This window comes from Saccopteryx leptura, chromosome 11 (assembly GCF_036850995.1).
Source record: "Saccopteryx leptura isolate mSacLep1 chromosome 11, mSacLep1_pri_phased_curated, whole genome shotgun sequence".
NCBI lineage: Eukaryota > Metazoa > Chordata > Mammalia > Chiroptera > Emballonuridae > Saccopteryx > Saccopteryx leptura.
Genome location: NC_089513.1, coordinates 30743516 through 30766129, shown reverse-complemented (window position 1 = coordinate 30766129; position 22614 = coordinate 30743516). Strand labels below are relative to the sequence as shown.

Sequence of the window (22614 nt, the reverse complement as noted above, 5' to 3'; positions counted from 1 at the left end):
TGTGTGGCTCGCGGGAGAGAAACAGGATGGGCTACCCCTGCTCTCTTCTCCCCTCCTTCTCCCCTCTTTCACCCTCCTTTTTTCCTCAGTGAGAAAGTGGAGAGCTGGTTTTAATGGATTGACTTTAATGGATTTTGAAGTCGAGAAAAGTGCCTAAATTGCTGAGGTGACCAGTTTTCTAGGTTCTTTTTTTTTTTTTAATTTCTTCCTCCTTAGTTAGAAATAGAGTGAGCTCACTGGGTCACCTGCTGTGGCCCCAGACCAGAAGAAGTCTCTTTCTGCCCCAGCCCCAGCTGGTGGAAACACCCATGATTTGGTTGAGTGAGAGCATTTTGGTTGGTCCTGTCCTGGCATTAACTAGTAGCACACATTCTCTCTGATCTCACAGGAAAGAACCAGCCAACAATAAAAACACCAGTTCTGCTTTCTGGCATCCAAATGGATCCACCTTAAAGTATAATTTTCTTAGTCACTTTATTCTTCATTTGTCTCCATGTGAGTTTGTGCAAGGACAATGTGCCCTGGGAAGTTCAAGCTGCAATCCTGTCTTTTCTCCCTGTCTCTTTCCCTGTGGGCTGTGCTGGCCCTGAGAATTGTGATGAGGTCTTTGAGGCCATGGGTCTCCCTGTGAGGCCTTTGAAGAAAGGACAGTATTCCAGGCACCTCAAGGGGACTCTAGGCTGTGTTTTATCCCCCGCTGTTGCATACTCTCCTCACCCCTCCCATTTCCCAACATACATTCACATTTCTCTCTGTCCTTTCTTCCAAACTTGCCCAACTCATCTTTGCGATTTCAGAAAAAAATGACACTGGATCTCCCAATATGAAGGATTAGCACAGATTATGGGGAACAGTGTTAATTATCGGTAGAAGGGGGGCTGGCGCGTCGCTCCAATGTGCTCCTGATTTCCCCTGGGCCTTTCTGCCTGGTAATAAGCCTTCTTTAATCTGGCAGGCCCCTTAGTGAAATCAACACCACGGACAGTAGTATTGATTGCTTCTGAGAAACCATCACAGCTGCTCAACCAAATTACCTTTGATATGTGACCTTTAATGTAATTACTGCAACATCAAAGTATTTCTATAAATTATTAAAGAACTAATACACTCCATCATTTAGCTATTCTGTTATATGTAAAATAAACAACCACAAGTTAATGTTAGATTCTGAACAATCCACACTTATGACTGAAATTCCCCAGTCCTGGGCCTCTCCCCCTTCAAAACCCTAAGCCTCCCCCTCCCACTTTCTCTTGCTGTTTCCCCATCTAATTCCAGGCTTTTAGCCATCATGAAATTCCCCAGCAATCTCTCTCAAGCTGATGAAGGGCCTCCCATAACAATGTGGTATTTTCTATTCCATTTGGATGGCTCTAAAATATCTATCACAATCTCCCTCAAAACAAAGTACCATAAACAGTTTATTAATCAGCACAAACCTTTCTCAGAAGCCTTTGATTATCTTACAATATGGCTTTATGCTTCACACAGAACATGGGGCGATGTGGAGCATATTTCTGTCATCTTACAGAGGGCACCCAGAAAGTAATTACTATAATATATGTGCATGTAGCTGCGCCACTAAAAACCAACTGGGGACTGGCCACCGTGCCAGAGCTGGGCTCCACAGAAAAACCGGTGCGGCGCACGATTTCCATACATTTGCATCTGTGGGGATGCTATTAAGATGACTCAGTCCCGTGCTTTGCAATCACAAATACCAAAATACAATACAAAGGCTGCCTTCATACAAGGAAGCCCCCTCCCCCCCCCCCCCCCCACACACACACACCTAAACGGGTAAAGAAGGATCTTTGCTACAAAGAGAAGGCTGCCCCCTGGGGGGTTGCTTTTCTCTCTGTCTACCTGGTTAACCTTTCCCGCTGTGGGGCAGAAATGGAAACGTGTGTTTACATACCATTGGCTTGGTAAGAATGTAAACATGCATGTGTAAACATTGGTGAGCATACATATAGAACACACGGGCTTCCCTGCAGTGTCTGTTGTATAATACAGTTGTAACACGGTATATTTATAAATTCTTTAAATCACGCCCACAAATACATCTTTCCATTTATCTTTAGATACTCGGCGAGCCGTATATCTCAGTGCCCCCCCTCCCATCTCTCTGAACCCACAGGAGACACCGCGCAGACCCTTGACCTGAGGAACACTTCTTATTTTATGGTGATGAACTAGCCTCGATAATAGCCATGGCTGATATCACACCCAGTTAGGGGGGCCATAAATAATTCTCTCCTCCCCCGCACAGAAGCAATAAACCAGGGCTGAGGCGCGATAGTTTATCAAAGACGAGGAGGGCTGGCTCCTTAAATAAACACGGTGATCTCACTCGGGCGCCGAGCTTGGCTGGGGAGGCGACCCCTCCCGCCCCGGACCGCACCCCTGGAACAGCCCATGTCCGACGTTGATGGGCTACTGCTCAGGCGCCCCGCCACCGGGGGCCCCGCGAGGCAGGCGGAGGCGACTCCGCGCTCCGGGGGCCCTGGACACCCGGCGTGCCTGCCTTGCGCTGCCTGCGAGGGCAGTGCGCGGACGACAGACCGGATCAACAGGGCAGGGGCCCGGATCGGGATTAGTGGCGGTGGCCAAATTCGCCCCTCCCCGGGATCCCGTTGGGCATGGACGGCGGAGCGCGGAGGACGCCTGGCGAGGTCTGCGCTCGGCGCCCGAGTCCCGGCCGCTGCTCAGCGCCTCGCGGCTTCCAGGGGCGCGGGGGGCGGCGCGGGCTCCCGAGCGGAGCCAGGCGGCGCGCGCCCAAGCCCGCGATACCCCCGCCGGCCGCCTCGCAGCCCGGGCTCCTGAAGTCGCCCCCTGTCGGCGCGTCCGTCGCTCGCGCCTCGGCGGGCGCCACTTACCCCGGGCAGGGTCTTCTGCTCGTGCAGCGCGCTCTGGGCCTTCAGCGCTGACTCACGCTCGCAGTAGGTGAGGAAAGCGCAGCCTAGGGAGGGAAGCAGCGGCGACAGGGTCAGTGGGGCGCCCCCAGGCCGCGACGCGCCCTCCCGCCGCCCTCCAGTCCCCGGCCCCTCCCTGCTCCTGGGCCCTCTCCCCACCTCTCCTCTCCAGTGCACTCTTCTCCAGCCTTCCTGCCTCTCCGTTTTCCTGTCTGTTTCTCGTCCCTCGCGTTGCTGTTCTGTTTTGCTCCCTCGGCAGAATCTCCCCACCCTGCATCTATCTTCCCCCCTCCACGTCCCTTCTCCCCGAGGGTCTCTCTTCCTGTCCCCATCCCCTGGTGCCTTAGGTGACTCTGCCCTCTCTCTCCCTTCCAACCTCTCTCCCTCCCTCCCTCATCCCTCCCTCTGGGCGCTGTTCGGTCTGTTTCAGCTTCAGCCCCAATAGCTCCCAAGGGCGGCTTTTACCCTCACCCTCAGCACCTCTCCTCAAACTTGACCATGAACTCTTGTTCTGGCCCCCTTAGGAGTGCTGCTGGCTGCTTCATCAAGGATGATGGAGGGACCCAATTGGCCTCCAAATAAAGGCTCCATCTGTAAGGAGGACCCCAAGCCAGGCTGTCTACTAAAATGAATGGGGCTGCCCATGCGTCCCCTGCCCTAGCCCACTGTGACACTACAGTGACATCTTCACACTCCCTCCCAGCTGGAGGGCTTCTTGGGCTTATGCAGCCCACCAATGCACAAAGCAGGACCCTTGCTCTGCCTCTAATTCCCTGGGTGACCCCTGCAAATCACGTCTCTGTCCTGCCTCAGTCTCCTCATGTGTGAACTGACAGATTTGACCCATTAGTCTCCAAGGTTCAGTCTAGTTTTCCCCTTGAGTGATTCTGACAGTGCCTCACCAGGAAATCTAGATTTTAAGAGCACTGTGCCTAACTCAAGGGGTGACTTTTTAATGCTGGCTTTTCAGGCACAGTGACAAGGCAGAGAGAATGCTTGCTGATGGGAGAGTCTTTCTGAAAGTTCCCTCAAACTGCCCAGGGTCAGGGGCCTGCCTCTTCCTCTACCTGCAGACATGGCTGAGTGTGACTTGGGAGGCCTGCAAGGCCTGGACCGCAGAGAAAGTGAAAAAAATAACAACAAAGCGAAACAAAAACAAAAATAAAAAACCAACTGGCCAACAGCAGGCTTGACTCCTGTGGGGAACATTGGCCTCAAACTTTCCAACATCACCCAAGGCTCCCCTGCAGGCTGGCCACACCCATTTTTCCTGTTTCCTTTCCCTCCCTTGTTTTACTCTCTCATTATTTCATCTGACTTTCCGACTACCTGTATTTGCCCCCTACACACACACACACACATACACAGTGCCCTTTGCTTTCACAGTCTCCTCACTTGACAGGCATCTCTCCCCGTTTTCTTCTCCAGGCAGCCTCCTTGACTGGTTTAGTACATCTCAAGCAAACTTCCTTCCTTAACTGTCCACAGCTGACCATTTGGTCATTCTTTTTTTTTTTGTATTTTTCTGAAGCTGGAAACGGGGAGAGACAGTCAGACAGACTCCCGCATGTGCCCGACTGGGATCCACCCGGCACGCCCACCAGGGGCTACGCTCTGCCCACCAGGGGGTGATGCTCTGTCCCTCCGGGGGATCGCTCTGCTGCGACCAGAGCCACTCTAGCGCCTGGGGCAGAGGCCAAGGAGCCATCCCCAGCGCCCAGGCCATCCTTGCTCCAATGGAGCCTTGGCTGCGGGAGGGGAAGAGAGAGACAGAGAGGAAGGGGGGGTGGTGGAGAAGCAAATGGGCGCTTCTCCTATTTGCCCTGGCCGGGAATCGAACCCGGGTCCCCCGCACGCCAGGCCGACGCTCTACCGCTGAGCCAACTGGCCAGGGCCCATTTGGTCATTCTTAATGGCAATTTATCAACTGTGTCTTGAGTGCCCACTGTGTGTCAGATTCTCTGCCAGGCCTGGTGGCCCAGGCCCTCTTTCCATGAGGTCTGTAGGCTGGTGGTGCCTGCCTAGTGTCAGTTCCAGCCCTTGTCATCAGGTTTGCTCTGGCCTCTATTTCCTCGGACACAGAGTGCTCCCCGTGTCCTCCCAGTTCCTGATCCCTCTACCACCCAGGGACACGCCTTTGCCCCTCTTTCAATGTAGAAATGAGTCCTGCTCCTTTCACTTCCTAGATTCAGAGAGGATTTTGGAAGGGAATATGTGTGTGTGTGTGTGGGGGGGGGCAGAGACAGAAGGAAACAGGAGGAAGGAAGCAGGAAAAGCTGGGAGACAGAAACTCTGGGCTCCCCATGGGCTCTCCTCTCTTCCTGCCTCCAACTCCTGCTTTCAGCTGGGAGAGCAGGGAGAGCTGGGAGAGCTGGGAGAGCTGGGAGAGCCAAGGAGCCAGCCTTCCCCCCCACCTCCCATTCCTCCCCATCCAGACCCCAAACCACGCCTCCTCCTCCCCCTCCCTGTGCCTCCCTCCTGGTCAAGGTCGAGGGTTATTGATGGAGACCTGTGGGGGACTGGAGTGAACAGCGGTCAGAGGCCCCCCGTGACATTGTCCCTCGTGCTGCCACCTGCCTCTCTGGGGCTTCTTTCCTCCTGTCCCTTCGCTGGCCTTGTCCTCCACCTGTGCTCGCCTGCAACTGGGAGGCCGCCACTGTCTAGCTGCATGCAGGCAAGCCAGCTCGGGACAAGGTCAGGGGCAGGTTTGGAGAGAGAGGAGGAGGGAGGAGAGAGAGGAAGAGAAAGAGGAGGAGGAGGGAAGAGGCAGGAGAGGAGGAGGGAGGAGGGAGGAGGAGGAGAAGATGACCACATTGTTTCCATGGTCCAAGATAACAAGGGAAGGATTCCAGAAAAACAAAACAAAACCAAAAAAAAAAAAAAAAAACCCAAAAACGAAAAAACAAAGAATCTGTTGCTTTTGTCCAGCTTCCAGGAATTTATACCAGTTTTTTGGAGAGAGCTCACAGCTGCAGTTTGAGCCAGAATCTTCAAGGGACCCCCAGACCCTGTGTAACCTCACTGATTCCTCTCTTTGAACCCCAGTTTCTTCGTCTATAAATAGGAACAGTCATTCTGCTCAGTGGCTTCTGGACAGACACACTACCAATGAGTATGAGCAATCTCTGCCGAGCCCTCTAACTTCAGAGTGAGGAGCAAACACAAATGCATCCTTGTGAAGGGGAGGCCAGGGAGGCAGGACCCCTCCTTCTGTCCCTCCGCCAGGAGAGACCGGCATTATATGGAGGCCGCCTGGGACTGACCCAGGCTGTACGTCTCACACCATCTCTTCAGCCAGTCTGATGCTGCATCTGACAGTCTAGTTGAGACATGCGTTGCCTTATTGGGGCTCTTTAAAAAGGCGGATACAGATAAGCAGTTACTAACCACTGACTCCGGGGCGCAAGGGGACCACATCTGCTCCCGTGCTGAGGGTAGAGTCCTGGGGCAATAGCAGCTTGTGGGGAGGGGGTGGCTTTGGGAGGAGAGTTTCCCATCACAGGGTGTTTCAGAGCATGGTGGGCCCGGGGTGAAGGCCATGGTGGGGGCTCAGGGTTGCCAGGGGAGAAAGGGTGCCCAAGCCTCGCCTCACTCACTGGGCTCTCACTGGCTTTATCTGTAGGGACAGTGGGTAGCACACACAGAACTCCCACCCAGAAAGACGAGCTTTGACTTCCAGTCGCTCATTGCTGGAGGGGGCTTTGAGCTGTAAGGGTGGTGCAGGGGCCACAGCTCAGCAGTCTCTAAATCTAATGAGCTCACTCTCCGGGGGACACGCTGAGAGATACACCCAATGAGACCCCCTGGGAACTTGCAGTCTAGCTGGGAAATGGGATTCTCTCCGAAGCAGCTGCACGCCTGTACAAGATGGCGTGGAAGGATTGGCTAGCACCAGATTCTACCTGGTGTCCTGAGAAGGTCTGAGAAGGTCCCTTTCCGGTGGCGCAGGAAATTCTCCCTTCCTTCAGGGCTAGCGATTCCCTTCCAAGGCCCAACCCTACGCATGTACGTGTACTTGTGCCCCCCGAGGAGTGAGCAAGAGTCCACTATGGCTGTTTGGAATAGCAACAATTGAAAACCACCTAAAGGTCTCAGTGCAGGGATGCTTTTTATGTTACAGCAGTTTAAAGGATGAAATGGTCCAACATGTACCATCATGGAAAGACACACTGTCAGAGGGGTAGAGTAGATTATGAAATCACATGACACGTATGTACAATGCAGACATATTCTAACAGTTTTGTATGTACTCAACTCTGCGTTTGCACCACAGCACGGTCTAGAAGGGCTTCGCTATGCTGGAAACAGAGATCATGGGGCCTGGGGGATGTCTCCCGTGACTCTAACTCTTTATCATTTTATTTGACACATTTGGAATAGAATGTGTTCATGTTCCACTTGCATAATTTTTTTTAAAAAAAAACCTTTGCGGAAAGCGAAGGATGGAATAAAAAAGGGGGTGGGTGAAAATGGGTGAGCCAGACGGGAGTCAGGACCCACAGTCTGTTTTGAACAGACAAAGATCACTGGGTATCAGCTTCTTGGCATATTCTTCACAAGGGATATGATCATGGGTGGGTCCTGCTATGCTCTTGCCTCGAAACTTCCTTTGAGCTCTGAGAGTTGAAGCAGGTTCTCTGCTCAGCAACCTATCAGTGTCATTTTTTTTCTGTCCCATGGCCCAAAGTTTCAGAAGGTGATGTCTGGGGGACAGAATCCATGATGGCGGCACAGAGCCTCCCCATCTCTCCTCTCCTATTGTCCCTGGGCCCTACCAGCTGTGTGACACTGATGGCAGGATCTGAGGAGTGAAGCTTCAGAAATGCCGCGAGAACACCTGGGTGAGGCGTGGTCTCGCCCCTGAGCGCCCACCCCTTCTGTTCCTCTGTCCTGATGGTTCTCCCCAGCTCAGCACCTGAGCCGCCCGGCCTTCAGAGTCAGCGCTTTTTACCTCAACCCCTCCAGAATCAGGGCCTTAACAGAACAGAACTGCAGCCTGGCGGGGCAGGAATGGACTCTGACAATGACTGGGGATGGGATTTGGGGGATGAGGGGTGTCAGACTCCCAGAGAAGTCACAGCTCAGTGCTGCCATCAGCAGCTGCCCCCTCCCCGGGCTTCCAGCGAGAGGCAGACTCCCCGGCGCCCCCTGTGGCCACCCCCTGGCCGCACAGGCCTGCCCTCTTGCCACTGCTCTCAGTTCTACCTGCACTGAACACTGACTGGCCCGCATTGCATTCACGTTTCCTTATGCTGCCATTGAACCTTTTCCTGCTCGCCCTTCTTGTTTGCTTGTCTCTTCTAGGTACCAGTTTCATGCCTTCGGTCTCTCTGAACAGACTGTCGACTCCATGTGAGTGGAGACAGTGCCCTCTGAATGGAGGGCTGAGCTTCTAGTCAGGTGTCTGAGGGTTGGAAGACCAAGAGAGCCCCGTGGGGCTGGGGGAAGGAGACCCACCATGGGGGGTGGGGCTGGGCCGTGGAAGAGAGAGCAGGAAGCACTGGTGCAGACGAGGAAAGGAAGGAAGAGGAGGGTGTGGCCAGGAGAGGTTAAAAGTGGTTGTTGCCAGGCTAGGGTGGAGGCGGGTGGCAGACACTCTTCTCCAGCAGGGCAGCCTACACGGATGATGGTGCGCGGGGGCGCTGCTGGTTCCTGAGAGGGTGGGCGGGCGCCCGCGCCCGCGAGGGGGAAGAACACAGCACAGCGGCAGAATTAATTGCTTGGAGATGGCAGTAATTTACAAAGCCCTGTGTGCCGTATAAAAGGCCCTTGTCATTGTGAAGTGAAGGAAGTACAATTTCCTGCCCAACTCTGAACAGGCCTGAAGCCTGGGCTGTAATCATGGTGGGGGGGAGGCTCCCCATAGACTCCCCCCTCCCCACCCCCACCCCCACCCCCGCCCCAGCCAGGCCTTGGTTTCCTACTAATTGAATTACAGAATTAGCCAGAGGAAGGTGGCTCTGCAATGAGGAGATCTGGACCTTAATAAAACATCAGATCTTTCAGGCCACTTTCCCGGCCCTAAGGAAGTGGGAGGAAGCTGAGGCGTGGGAATGGGGTGGGCTGGGGCAGGAAAAGCACCAGTTGGCTAGAACTGTGGGTCCAGGAGGGGCTTTCTGTTCAATGTAACTCCTTAGGGGGGCTAGGAAAGACCCGTGTGCCCCAAATCTCTACCCGTTGACCTGCGTGGTGCCTGAAATCCCGCCCTCAGAGCAACTTTCCCCAGGCTGCACCTGAGAATCACCTGGAGGACTTAAAAGACAGATCTGGGCTCCTGTAGAGAAATTAAGGCAGAAGTGTGTGTGTGTGTGTGTGTGTGTGTGTGTGCGCGCGCGCGCGCGCAGGCAGGTAGTTCCCCTGGAGGGAATTCTGCCGGCCTCCTTGGGAAGAAGGTGACTATAGTTCTAAGGCCGCATCTGTCCCCCATGGTCTGGGTGGCAAGGACAGCCTCCCTGATGCCTCTAGAACAGATGTCCCTTCCGAAAGTGCATGGGAGAAACAGCTGCAGAGGATTTCTCACGTGCATGCTCTTCCTCTGGGAACGTCTTCCCAACGCTCTGCCTGCCCCAGTCTGCACCTCCTTCGAGATCCACCTCGTGGGTCCGCGCTTCAGTGGCCAGCAACTCCAGAGGAGCGTTTCCCAGAGTTGGAGCTGAGTGGGGTGTAGGACCTGGGAAACGACCCAGCTCACCGTGACTGTAGCGTGTCTGCGCTTTCTCTCAGCCCCCGGCCCTTTGAGGACACAAGACAGGGATGGGCACGCAGCTGGGGGTCCAGACCTCCCCAGACCTAGCGTGGGAACCCCCCAGGGACAGCCTGTCGTTCTTTTCCTGCTGGACAGGGCGGGGCCCAGTAAGTTCAGGCGGGGGGACCTCCTGGGCCCTGCGCCTGGAGGCTGAGAGGACCCGTGCTCACACCCTCCGCACTAGGGAATTAATGTCTGGGTGCACCGCAACATCTTTACGGCCCTGTGTAAAAGAAGAGGAAGCAGACACGACACACTGACGGCCTCTCCCCTCTCTCAGCTGGCAGCTCTCTGTCTGTGGCAGAGGCTTGGGGTGGGGGTGGCCCAGGGAAGGTGTCTGCCTTTCTAAGGCCCAGCCCACGGGAGCAGTGAGACCGGCTCTGCTCACACATGTGCTGGGTTTTGTTTCTGGAGCCAAGGGCTGCCCCTGCCCCTGCACTGGCCAGCAGCTCCCGCTGGTCCTCAGAATGCTGCCTTCCTTTGTGTGGAGGGCTTTTACTTGCCGAAGTGCTGTCATGCCGTGAGCTCATTGTTCTCACTCCTCAGTCTGGGCCAGGGGCATGCTATCAGCATCTGGCAACTGTGAGAGCCCGTGTGACTTGCCTTGGTGGTGGAGGGGACACCGAGTGCCCCCCCCCCCATGGCTGGTTTGAAGCTGAGCTCCTGACGCACACTCTGGAGGCCCCAGGAAGTGTCAGGGAAGTGTCACTGGGGACCCTGGGGCTGGTGTAGAAGATGTTCTCCCTCCACACCTCCACCCCATGGCCTGCACTTGGGGTCAGGGACTCAGGGATGACCTCTTTCTCTTCCTACAAGAACCCAGGTGGAGTCAGCTAACGTTTCTGGGACCACAGCCACCTGACTTCTCTCTACTCCCAATGCCCTGTCCAGTGTCAATCAAAGTTAGGCTTCTCCTTGGAGGGCTCTATCTGAGCATCCAGTCAAATTTAAAATGCTTGTGGGCATTCGTTACTCACACAAATGCCAGGATAAATGCTAGAGCCAAAAAACCGAACTGTATTCACTTTTAATTAACCTGATCAGGAAGTTTAGATCTTCCTCTTTTGAATTTTCTCAGAACGAGGTGCATCTGCTGAGGGGACAGGCATGACTCCATGGGAATGGACCCTTAGCTCTTGGCGTAGCATAGCTCTCTGCTGAACTGTAGGCGATGGGCAGCAAGCGGTATCTCTGAGAAAGAGGGGCCATCTCAGTGTCTGGGAGGCCACCTACCCTGTGGCCTGTGCGTGCTCCTCTCCGAGCCTGTCCATGACTGCCTCTCCCTGTTCACCTGCTGATTGGAACTACAGAGCCTTGCTGGCTGACTCTCGCCCTGCTGCTGACCCCAGCCAGACATGCTGACCTCTTCAGTGAAGGGGAGCAACACGAGGCTGAGTCGGAGCCCCCAGTGGCCCCCAGCATTTGCTGGGTAGTGTGTGGTTCTTAAGCCCGCAGAGGAAGCTCAGTAAATGCTTGTTGAGTTGTTCAGAATTTCCTGAGTTGGAGCTTTCCATGGTGCGTGGTCTGGCTAAATTGAGGTGTGGGTCATTTTCTCCAATGGGATCCCTTTCCCCAGGCAGAGGGAAGTGTGAAGGGGTCCCTCCTGGCCCTGTCCCAGAAGCCCCGACCCCCAGCCAGAAACTGTCCCATGCATAGCCACAGGGACAACTCTCTGCCCTCAAATAGGTGGGGATTTGCCTCCCCGGCTCCTTTCACCCAGGAAAGGAGAGAGGATAGTATACCACAAGATAGGGGACTGAAAGAACTTTTTATCTATGCTAAGTCACACTGAACCACACTCGGCCACAGTGCATTTCCATGTCACTTCTAGGCCTTTGCCCAGGTTCCCCCCCCCCCCCACCACCACCAGGATGCCTTCCCTGCTTCTGGGTCCTTTTCTAGATCCTTCCACCTGAAGAGCTGTTCCCCGCTTCCCAGCCCTCACTGATTCTCCTTTCAAAAAATCCTTCCAGTTCAGTGGTTTGAAACATACAAATGAGCACTTGGTTAAACACAATTTTCTGTTGTTTTTAGAGTTGGGAACTGTGTGTCCTGAACTAGACCACAGCCCAGGGGGCTGTGCCTCCCTCTAGCTCCCCAACCAAGTCCCAGGAGGGCTTGTGCCCCCCCCCTCAGCCCCTGTGATTGCACATGAGCACCCAGGCCCTGCCAGGTGAGGTGAATTAATCTCCCCTCTCTCCTCTGGCTCCTTCCTAACAGGCCCTAATTCACTTAAAGAACAACAAAAAAATAGAAGCACGCCAACCAAGAAATTCCAACCTCAGCATCCAAGACAGGCTATTTTGAAAAGACCAATAGCCAGGAGTCCCATATTACAGGATCAATGTTTGGAAAATGTGATTTTCTTTTTCAAAGCAGAAAAACAATCTCACACAATCCTGGCAGGCCACGGTCCAGCTCTCATAGAGGGTGTCTTTCTCTCACGCTCTTGGCCGTTTAAGCCACTCTCCTGGACGGGCTTCGGGCTTCATCCAACATCAATAAGGTAGGTGCAATCACAGGCATTTAGCAATATTTAACCTGAGGGCTGCGGCAAAGAAGCAGTCAGCAAATGTGCCTGGGACGCTGGCCTCTGGGAGTTAATACCTGGAACTTGCCCAGCCCGATCGGAGGGATCAGGTCTCGTTCGTTCCCATTATAGGAGTGGTAGGGGCTCTGGCTTTTTGGGGTCAGTTGGTTCCCATCCTGGTAAGGGCCAGAGCCATGCACCAGTCACCATTCATAGCTGACCCTGGGAGTGCCCAAGGTGGGTGACAGGCAGTTGGCAAATGAGGAAGGCGACCTCTGGGGGGGGGTCAGAGCGTGGCATTCGGCCTGATTTCTTCTCTCCCCAGAGACTCACCCACATGCCTTCAGCGCCCACCAAGAAAGAAGACTGAACTAATTTGTTGACTGGTACACAAGACTCAAACTCTGTGAATGGGGTTGAACGGAGTGCTGTTACCTGTGGATGGAGCAAAAGACTCTTTGTTCATTCAATCATTCATTGAACCGCCATTCACTGAGAGTCCACCATTTGCCAGATGATGAAAGACATACCCCCCTGCTCTAAAGGAGACCCTAGGTGAACACATGTGCAAGGCCAGGTGACATGCCTGCAACAAGCCAGCCTACCAAGCTGAAGTTTGTGCAGGGCTCGCTGTGCCCCCAGTGATAACGGTACTTACTGATGTTTGCTGATAGGTTGGGCGTTGTTCTGCTTTACATGTATTGAATCACCTAGTACAATTTCTCTACGTAATAGTACTATTATCATTCCCATTTTGCAGGTGAGGGAACTGAGGCACTCAAAGATGAAAGACTTGCCCGAGGTCACGTGGCCAGGTCTGTGGTGGAGCTGGGCTGTGAATCAGGGCAGGCTGCTCGCACAGTCCGTGACCTTAGCCATGGGCTCCGCCACCTGAGGGAGGAGAATCCTCAACTCCGCCCTTGGAAGGAACCAGTGCAGGGCCACCTGAGTGAGTCTGGAACCTAGAGTAGCTCAAGGGTGGCCAGGTCTGTGGTAGAGCTGGGCTGTGAATCAGGGCAGGCTGCCCACACAGTCCGTGACCTTAGCCATGGGCTCCGCCACCTGAGGGAGGAGGACCCTCAACTCCGCCCTTGGAGGGAACCAGGGCAGGGCCACCCGAGTGAGTCTGGAACCTAGAGTAGCTCAAGGGAAGGACGTGCTGGGGAAAGGGCCCTGCCTGGGCGGAGAGGCCGAGAGGTGTGGGCCACAGGGTGAGTTTGGGCCCCTTGCTCTGAAGGCTGGAGTCACCCCTGCCCCCCTCAGAGCTCCTCCAGACACCTTCCTCAGTACCTTTCCTTGGCTTTCTCTCTTATCTATTCTTCCTCTCCTTTCTTCACCTTCTCCTTCCTCCTTTCGCTCCTTCTCTCTTTTCTTTCTTTCCTTTCTCCATTCCCCTCTCCCTCCTCTCTCCTGTCTTTCTTTTCTTTGTCTAAGGGCTGGAAACCCATATTCTCTCTTGTCCGCCTATGTAGGTCCCACCCTGAATGCTCCAGGATACACCGGGTTTTCCACCCCTAACTGAGGGTCACCTCTGACCCCCGGGTTCTGACACGGGCCAGCTGGTGCCTCTGGGAAGGCCATTTGCCTCCATGGGCTGATTGCCGGCACCAGCGGGGTGTCTGGAGTCTGGGAGTCTGCAGCCTGGGAGGGCGCGATCTGCTCCCGACAGTGGCCTCCACCTTGTTGGCGAAGCACCCGGTTAGTTTGGGTTCACAGAACCCCCGGGTTCCTTACCCGGGAAGTGGGGCTAAGGACAGTTACCTGCTGAGGTCATGGGCCTCTGGCAGGGGGCCTGACCTATCAGTAATGGGGAGGTCCCTATTGCTGCCTTTGTCAATAGCAGCAGCTGTGATGAGGCTAAAGGCTCCCTACAGTGTGAAAAATAGCTTTGGCATTTATACTATCTGGTGCTGTCTGCTTCCCTTGCGTGGGGCCCGCACATTTACTAGATCATCCCCACTGCCATCCATTAACTCCTGGACAGGGACCCTGTCTGTGCTTCCTGCGCTAGCATAGGCCAGCGCACTGGGGGCTCGGAGGATGCAGGATGCGAGTGTGTTTTGTTTACCTTGAGTATCTAATATGCTAATGACAGGAGGCAGTAATGAGCTGGCAGGGACCTGAGCGACAAAGAGCTGGCTTCACGCTTGCTTCCGCAAAGAGGCACTTCGGTGTCATTTGTTTCTTTTGTGAGAAGCATTGTCAAGACCTGGGATGTGGGCTGGGAGGGCTAGGGAAAGGCAGGCAAGGGTGTCGAGTCCCACAGCAGCCGGGCCCGGGCAGCACCGTGGTGGGAGGGCTAGGGAAAGGCAGGCAAGGGTGTGAGTCCCACAGCAGCCGGGCCCGGGCAGCACCGTGGTGGGAGGGCTAGGGAAAGGCAGGCAAGGGTGTGAGTCCCACAGCAGCCGGGCCCCGGGCAGCACCGTGGTGGGAGGGCTAGGGAAAGGCAGGCAAGGGTGTGAGTCCCACAGCAGCCGGGCCGGGCAGCACCGTGGTGGGAGGGCTAGGGAAAGGCAGGCAAGGGTGTGAGTCCCACAGCAGCCGGGCCGGGCAGCACCGTGGTGGGAGGGCTAGGGAAAGGCAGGCAAGGGTGTGAGTCCCACAGCAGCCGGGCCCCGGGCAGCACCGTGGTGGGAGGGCTAGGGAAAGGCAGGCAAGGGTGTGAGTCCCACAGCAGCCGGGCCCCAGGCAGCACCGTGGTGGGAGGGCTAGGGAAAGGCAGGCAAGGGTGTGAGTCCCACAGCAGCCGGGCCCGGGCAGCACCGTGGTGGGAGGGCTAGGGAAAGGCAGGCAAGGGTGTGGAGTCCCACAGCAGCCGGGCCCGGGCAGCACCGTGGTGGGAGGGCTAGGGAAAGGCAGGCAAGGGTGTGAGTCCCACAGCAGCCGGGCCGGGCAGCACCGTGGTGGGAGGGCTAGGGAAAGGCAGGCAAGGGTGTGAGTCCCACAGCAGCCGGGCCCGGGCAGCACCGTGGTGGGACAGCCTGGGAGGGAGGGACAGCCCCCACGAGGGACGGGAGGGAGTGCATGTGAACTGAGCACTCTGACCCATGTCACTGACTTCACGAGAGGACTCTGCAAGTTGCCAGGTGGAAGGCTGGCCCTGCCTGCCCCGACCCACCCTGCCCTGCTCCGGCCACAGCGCCTGGGCTGCAGACAGGAAGCACAGGTGAGGGGTGGGACAGGAAGCACAGGTGAGGGGTGGGACAGGAAGCACAGGTGAGGGGTGGCACAGGAAGCACAGGTGAGGGGTGGCACAGGAAGCACAGGTGAGGGGTGGCACAGGAAGCACAGGTGAGGGGTGGGACAGGAAGCACAGGTGAGGGGTGGGACTGGTTTTGCATCAGAACGCTGACGGAAAGCAACCTCTTGACAGGTAAACCACAGTGTTCAGGAAGTCAGCAGGTCTCTCTGGACCTCAGTTTCCATTCCTGTGAAACGTGTTGGCTAGCCCTGCCTATGAGTCTGTGTCCCCAGCACCCAGCGCAGTCCTGGCACAACATGGGTCCTGGCACACGTTCGTCAGTGAGGTGATGAGGTACAGTGGGCAGGGAGCAGGGAATGTACATTGTTCTTTACAGAGTGGGAAAGGGACGCGTCTGCGGGTCAAGGTGACGGGATCATCCAAAGAGCACGGAGCTAGCTGGTCAGTGAGAAAACTAGAGCTCGGGTCTGGTTGAGTGAGAGCAAGTCTCTGAGAGGGCTGGGAGCCCGTGCAGCCTGAGGAGGAGAGAGTGAGCAGGTGTTGGGTGGTCAGCATGGAGGGCCCCGGACGAAATGTGTAGGAAGCAGACCGAGTCAACAGATGGAAGTGTGTCTCCAAACCTTTGCAGCAAATGGAAGAGAACATGGAGAACACATTCACTTGAGCAAGCGGAGGGTGAGTCCACTCAGTGTTCCTGCTCCTGCGTGCAGAGCTGGTAGCCGTGGGGAGGGCTGGGGGCAGGGCAGGGGGCAGAGGGGAGCGCAGGGCTGAAGTGCCCACATGTCGTAGGGATGTGTATGGTTCTAGCCTTTGTTCTTACTGCCCTTGAGAGGGTTTGGGGTGGGAAAGAGTGGGCGGAGACAGAATTTTGTGGAGAGCCCAAGGCCAGGACGCAGTGACATGTGCTAGGTAGAGCCAACCTGAGGACTGACGTTATCACCTTCATGATGAGTCTGACCCCCACCACTGGCCATGCCCGGTCTTTGTATCCTCAGGTTTTATCCTTTCTCTCGGCTTCCTAGAAATATCCTTTAGAACTTTGTTTTGTCTTGGCTGAGCTGACTGTACCCCATGGCCAAGAAGGCCAGCTGGGAGAGCTGAGACCCAGAGGGGACGGCCGGGGCTGGGGTGGTAAAGGGATGGATGCTGGCCCTCCTCCCTGGCGTCTGGTCTCTCAGCCAGCTGTGGCCCTCTTCAGCAGCTGAGCACAGAGCCCCCCCCCCCGACTTGATACCGTGGTCCCCAGCAGTACGAGGGGCCAGGCCTGGAGTGAACAGGAATGTACACAGAGGAGACCCTGGGTGCAAAGACCCCACGGGACGGAAGTGTGAAAAGACACTGGGCTGGAAGCTGCAGCGTGGACCAGAGGCCAGCGTGGGGCCCTTCCAGCCAGCCCCTGGCCTTCTGTGGATACTGGCTGCCTTGTCTGTGAAATCCCAGCCTGAGCAGACCAGCATTGAAAATCCCCAGGAATGAAAATGGAAAGGAAGAGTCAGAGTTCTGGATTTTAATCCTGCCTCTGCCTGTTCCTCCTTCAACCTGAAAGCCCGGGTGGGACACAGTAGTCCCCCTGCCCCTGGCTGGACTCTGAGCTGCTGCCCTCAGTCCTTCACTTAGTGTCCAGGGGTACCTTCTCTTTGCTCAGACCTGGCCCGGGGAAGGAAGGAAGGAGAGGAGAGGAGACAGGACAATGAACCTTTGCAGCACCCTGCCTGGGACAGAAGGATCCTTGGAACTGGAGGGTGATGGGCCCCTTAAGGAGGCAGGAAATGTCCCTTGGGGCCTTGACAGAGGAGAGGAGGAGAAGGAAGCAGGGGAGGTCATTCATTCCCAGGGGTTGGAGTGAGCTTGCTCTGTGTGGGACCCCAGCAGGCAGCTCAGGTATCTAGAATCCGACAGTGTGTTCTCTAGAAGGGCACTTCAGTGTTGGCTAGCACGGGTTAGCCCAGCTTCCCGCCCCCTCTCCTTCACCACGTTCCTTCTGGGGACAAGAGGGGGGAAGATGCACGGGGCGCAGTGCGCAGCAGGCTGCCTCTGCCTCCCATGACCCGTCCCCACGAACTTCGAGCCGCTGTTTCCGTCGTGGGTCTATATATAGCGGCTGTGAAGCACACTCTGGAGCCGTGTTCCATGTAGCCCTCTGGACTTGAGCTAACTTTTGGGGAGTAGTTTTCTTGGGAGCCTGCCAGTCTAGTTCCTCCCTCATGAACACTAATTACTGCACAGACCTTCTCCATGAAATCGGTGCTGAAGCCATTTCCATCCAGGCGGCTCTCCAAGACGAAATTTTTCTACTGGGAACCGGCAGCCACAAATAAACCTACCATCTACTTAGCAACAGAGAGCAAGGGAGGTGGGGAGAAGGGGAGGTGCTTGGGGAGTGGGAGGAAGGGGGAGGTGGGGAGAAGGGGAGGTGCTTGGGGAGTGGGAGGAAGGGGGGGAGGAGGGGAGAAGGGGAGGTGCTTGGGGAGTGGGAGGAAGGGGGGAGGAGGGGAGGAAGGGAGGTGCTTGGGGAGTGGGAGGAAGGGGGGAGGAGGGGAGAAGGGGAGGTGCTTGGGGAGTGGGAGGAAGGGGGGAGGAGGGGAGAAGGGGAGGTGCTTGGGGAGTGGGAGGAAGGGGGGGAGGTGGGGAGAAGGGGAGGTGCTTGGGGAGTGGGAGGAAGGGGGGAGGAGGGGAGAAGGGGAGGTGCTTGGGGAGTGGGAGGAAGGGGGGAGGAGGGGAGAAGGGGAGGTGCTTGGGGAGTGGGAGGAAGGGGGGAGGTGGGGAGAAGGGGAGGTGCTTGGGGAGTGGGAGGAAGGGGGGAGGAGGGGAGAAGGGGAGGTGCTTGGGGAGTGGGAGGAAGGGGGGAGGAGGGGAGGAAGGGAGGTGCTTGGGGAGTGGGAGGAAGGGGGAGGAGGGGAGAAGGGGAGGTGCTTGGGGAGTGGGAGGAAGGGGGGGAGGTGGGGAGAAGGGGAGGTGCTTGGGGAGTGGGAGGAAGGGGGGAGGTGGGGAGAAGGGGAGGTGCTTGGGGAGTGGGAGGAAGGGGGGGAGGAGGGGAGAAGGGGAGGTGCTTGGGGAGTGGGAGGAAGGGGGGAGGTGGGGAGAAGGGGAGGTGCTTGGGGAGTGGGAGGAAGGGGGGGAGGAGGGGAGGTGCTTGGGGAGTGGGAGGAAGGGGGGAGGTGGGAGAAGGGGAGGTGCTTGGGGAGTGGGAGGAAGGGGGGGAGGAGGGGAGGTGCTTGGGGAGTGGGAGGAAGGGGGGAGGTGGGGAGAAGGGGAGGTGCTTGGGGAGTGGGAGGAAGGGGGGGAGGAGGGGAGGTGCTTGGGGAGTGGGAGGAAGGGGGGAGGTGGGGAGAAGGGGAGGCGCTTGGGGAGTGGGAGGAAGGGGGGAGGAGGGGAGAAGGGGAGGCGCTTGGGGAGTGGGAGGAAGGGGGGAGGAGGGGAGAAGGGGAGGTGCTTGGGGAGTGGGTGGAAGGGGGGAGGAGGGGAGAAGGGGAGGTGCTTGGGGAGTGGGAGGAAGGGGGGAGGAGGGGAGAAGGGGAGGCGCTTGGGGAGTGGGAGGAAGGGGGGAGGAGGGGAGGGCTTGGCTTCTTTATTTCCTTCTTTATTTGCAGAAAGGGTGTAATCAGCGCTCTCAGGGAAAAGGTGGTACAAGGTGTCTCATATGACAGTGCAGTGGCCCAGGAGGAGGGGCGAGGCTGCCTACAGGTAGCCGAGAGGCTGCTTGAGGTTGGCCAGGGCCCCTACTGCACTGCTGGGCACTGCAGTGACATGTGCTAGGTAGAGCCAACCTGAGGACTGACGTTATCACCTTCATGATGAGTTGACACACTGCTGGGAGGCTAAGGCAGTGCCCTGGCCTCTCCAGGTTTTATTCACTCCTTCCCTACCCCAGTCTCCTTCACAGCCCTGTTGGCCATGCCTTGCTCACTCAGTCTTGCCTTACTGAGGTTGGCCTCTTTCTATCTCTCTGCCTGGCGCACTCTGAGTCGTCAGCCGGGGACTGGGGAACAGCCCACCTCTTCCAGGCGGTACCTCCTGACCTCTCTAGGCAGCACCAATCCCTCTACTCTGAACTCCAGAGGCCTGGGCCAGGCAAGTGTTTTCTTGGGGTTGACATCAGTGACCGAGGAAGGGGTGGGTACTTCAGTGGACAGGGCCTCAGAGCACCAGGTCCCGCTCTGTGCATACCTGCCAGGTAAACGGCCTCTTTTCCATTCAGCCGAGGACAAGCCTGAGCGTAGAGAGGTCAGGCAGGATGTTCGCCGCCACTTGCTACTTAGGAAGAGGCAGAGCTGGGATTTAAATGCAAGGATCTGTATCCAAAGACCACACACTGGGCTCTCTCCTTCCTGGCTCCCGGGAAGGTTCTGGGCAGTGCCTGTTTCTGCCCACCTCTGCCTCAAAGGTCAACCCAGGGTGGGCACTCAGCCTCCAGTCTAAGAGTGTTTGCAGCCAAAGGGTAGGAGACGTTCCCCCTACATTTCTCAAGGCACAAGGCAGGCTCAGCGAGTGCTCGTGACCACTGGCCATTGGCCAGGTTTCAGCACGTCAGCCAACAAAGCCCTCGGAGCCTGCCGGGGTCACACACAAGGTATGAACCTGGCACAGCTGTCAGGAGCACTGCTCCCTTAGCAGAGCCCCCTTTGCATCCTGTACCATGCTGTGTGCCCAAGGATCCCCCACACCAGGACCTCAGCCCAAAGTCACCTCTCCTAAATGCCTCAACGTCTGTTTTCTGAGACCCATGCCCCAGGGCGGGGCACTTCCTTAAAGTCAACAAAAGAGTCTAGTACCATTTTTGCCACCAAGATTTGTCAGTCCCTCTCTGGGTCTCAGTATGTACATCCATCAGATGGGCACCATGCCCCAGCTCTCTGTTACCTAGGTGGGTGGTGCGGGCATCAAAGGAGACGGCAGCAGGAGGGACTGAGCACCACTCAAATGTTAGTGCTCTCTCTAGAGGCCCTGCTCTAGGCACCCTGCTTCACGCTCACCCTGGACTCTCCTGTCCTCACCCCCACCCAGGGTGGATGAGTAAGGAAGGCCACAGCTTAGCTCCCCTCTCCCGTCAGAAGCAGCTGGACCCAAGGAGACTCCCAGCAGGGCCAAGAGCTTCCTGGGGCAAAGACAGGAGGAGCCCCGGGGAAGAGTTGTCTCTTAACAGAGAAATCAAGAACACAGGTCGATGCCCAGGGTCAAGCCAGCTTCCTGCCTTGGGCGCCCGTGCCTTCCTTGCAGGGAGGGGAATGGCGTTGGATGAACTGATCTCCGCAGCCCCTTCGGGTTTAGGCTCTGCGGGTGGAGGGTAAGAGTGGAGCTGGCACACTGCTAGGCTTTGAGCTGTGTGACGTGGAGCAGGTTCCTTAATCTCTTTCTCCCTCCGTTTCCTCACCTGCAAAATGGGAGACTAATAGCATTTATCGCACTGAGTTGCTGAGAGTTAAATGAGAGCATGTAGGCCAGGTGCTCAAACAGTGCCTAGTTGCAGGAAGCACACCCTTAGTCAGTGTGAGCTTGTAGTAAATGGTAATCCTGGTTGCCTTTAGCACGAGTCACTTCCTGTGTGCCAGAGACATGGCTTAGCACTTTGCACACATTTTCTCCTTTATTCCACTAACTGTGTGTGAATGTGTGTGTGTGTGTGTGTGTGTGTGTGTGTGAAGTGTGGAGAGTCCTGAGAGGTAAGATCACTGTTGCCTGGAACTACAGACATCATTTGGTGTCTACAGAGTAGTTGCCAGCTCCTAGTCCCTGGCTGGGAGAGGGGCTTCCTCACAGAGGCGGGGCCTGAGCTGCAGACTCCTGGAGGGCAGGTGAGGCTGGGGCCGGCAGGAGCTCTGGTCCTCGGGCAGCTGAGGGCTGCCCAGCCTGAGCTTGGTGGGGTGAAGGAAGGCCTTGGGCTCCTTCATGAAGGAGAGAAGAGAGCCAACACTCCCAGTAGGAAGCGGGATCCTCACAGTCTGTGGTGGGTCCGTCACCAGCTTGAGTCTGAGTGGCTTTATCTGGCTGAGACCCTGAGCCTAGTGACAGGGGCCAATCAGACTGATGCATAGTGTCAGAAAAGTCCTGTGGGCTCTGCACACCCTTCCTTACAATAGCTCTTATATTTTCTAGTATTGCTTCCCTGCTTAGATTTCTGGTTAATCTACCTTGGTAACAGTCTAAATTTCCTTCAGCAGAGCTAAGCTAAACGGGACATATCTATCATGAGGGCTGCCCAAAGGGATTGTAGCAGTGGGACCATCTGTATTGCTTAGAGCTCAGGTGCAGCGGGTGTTTTGGGGCCAGGTGGGGGTGACGGTGGGTGCTTGCCCCTTATCCCAGGGGAGTCCCCCCGAGAGCATTCTTGTAAACAAATAGGGCCCAAGAAGTAGCAAGCAGGGGAGCAGGTCAGTAAGAGGCGTGGATTTTGGCATCAGACAAACCTGGATTCCTCTGGGCTCCATCACTTCCTCGCTGTGTGATCTCAGGTGAGCTCCTTAACCTCTCTAAGTCCCGCTTTCCAAATTGTATGATGGAATAAACACAGGCCTGTGTGACACAGGTGATGCTCCCAGTGCAGTGCCAGGTTTCACAGGTGCCCCTTTTGTGATACTATCCAGTAAAGGTGTTCCCTGGGTGGCGCAGCCCTCCCTGAGCTGCCCTGGGACACGTCCTTGCCACGGGACAGGAGAGCAGTGGCCGTGGCCCCATTGCCAGGTGTCTCCTCCTGGGCAGCGTCAGGCTGCGCCGTTCAAAGCCTCAGCCCACATTTGCGCCCCCTCCTCCCCTCTGCGCCGCGCCCCCCACCACTCGTTCAGCGCCCTCTGTGCCTTCTCTCAGGCAGGCGGCTGAGCAGAAAAACACATCAAACTTGCCTGCATGTCTTGGAGCCCGCGATGCTCCCGTGAAGTGATCCCTTGCTTCCCATTACCCACCCCAATAACTCTTGTATATGGAGTGTGAAATAATTAGCAGTGGCAAAAATAATTTAGGAAACAAGAAGAAACTAATTGTATAAGCTTGTTTGGGGAAAACGCAGCCAACCAAAAAAAATAAATAATAATAATCCCATTGTGTAGGGAGATGTGGACAGGCTGACCTGGAGGTCAAGGTCCCTCCCAAGTCCTTCTCCCAGGACCAGCATCCTCCACCCGTCCTCCAAGAAGGACTAACACCTGATGTTGGCAGGAAAAGTCTGCCTCATGGGCCCAGGAATGACTTTCCAAAATGCCTCTACACCCCTATCTCAGGCATACCTGGA

General features: G+C 56.3%; 1 protein-coding gene across 36 annotated transcripts in view; it reads right to left on the bottom strand.

Annotated features, from left to right (window-relative positions):
* CELF4 (CUGBP Elav-like family member 4) overlaps nucleotides 1-22614 on the bottom strand; it is a 307270-nt gene that overhangs the window by 226059 nt on the left and 58597 nt on the right. For 35 of the 36 annotated variants that reach the window (XM_066353617.1, XM_066353583.1, XM_066353582.1 and 32 more), the window contains exon 2: nucleotides 2880-2962. In XM_066353617.1, the coding sequence (XP_066209714.1) occupies nucleotides 2880-2962 (83 nt within the window). Of the gene's footprint in view, nucleotides 1-2879; nucleotides 2963-3074; nucleotides 3189-22614 lie in introns of those variants that run through there. The other variant, XM_066353613.1, reaches the window with a different exon arrangement.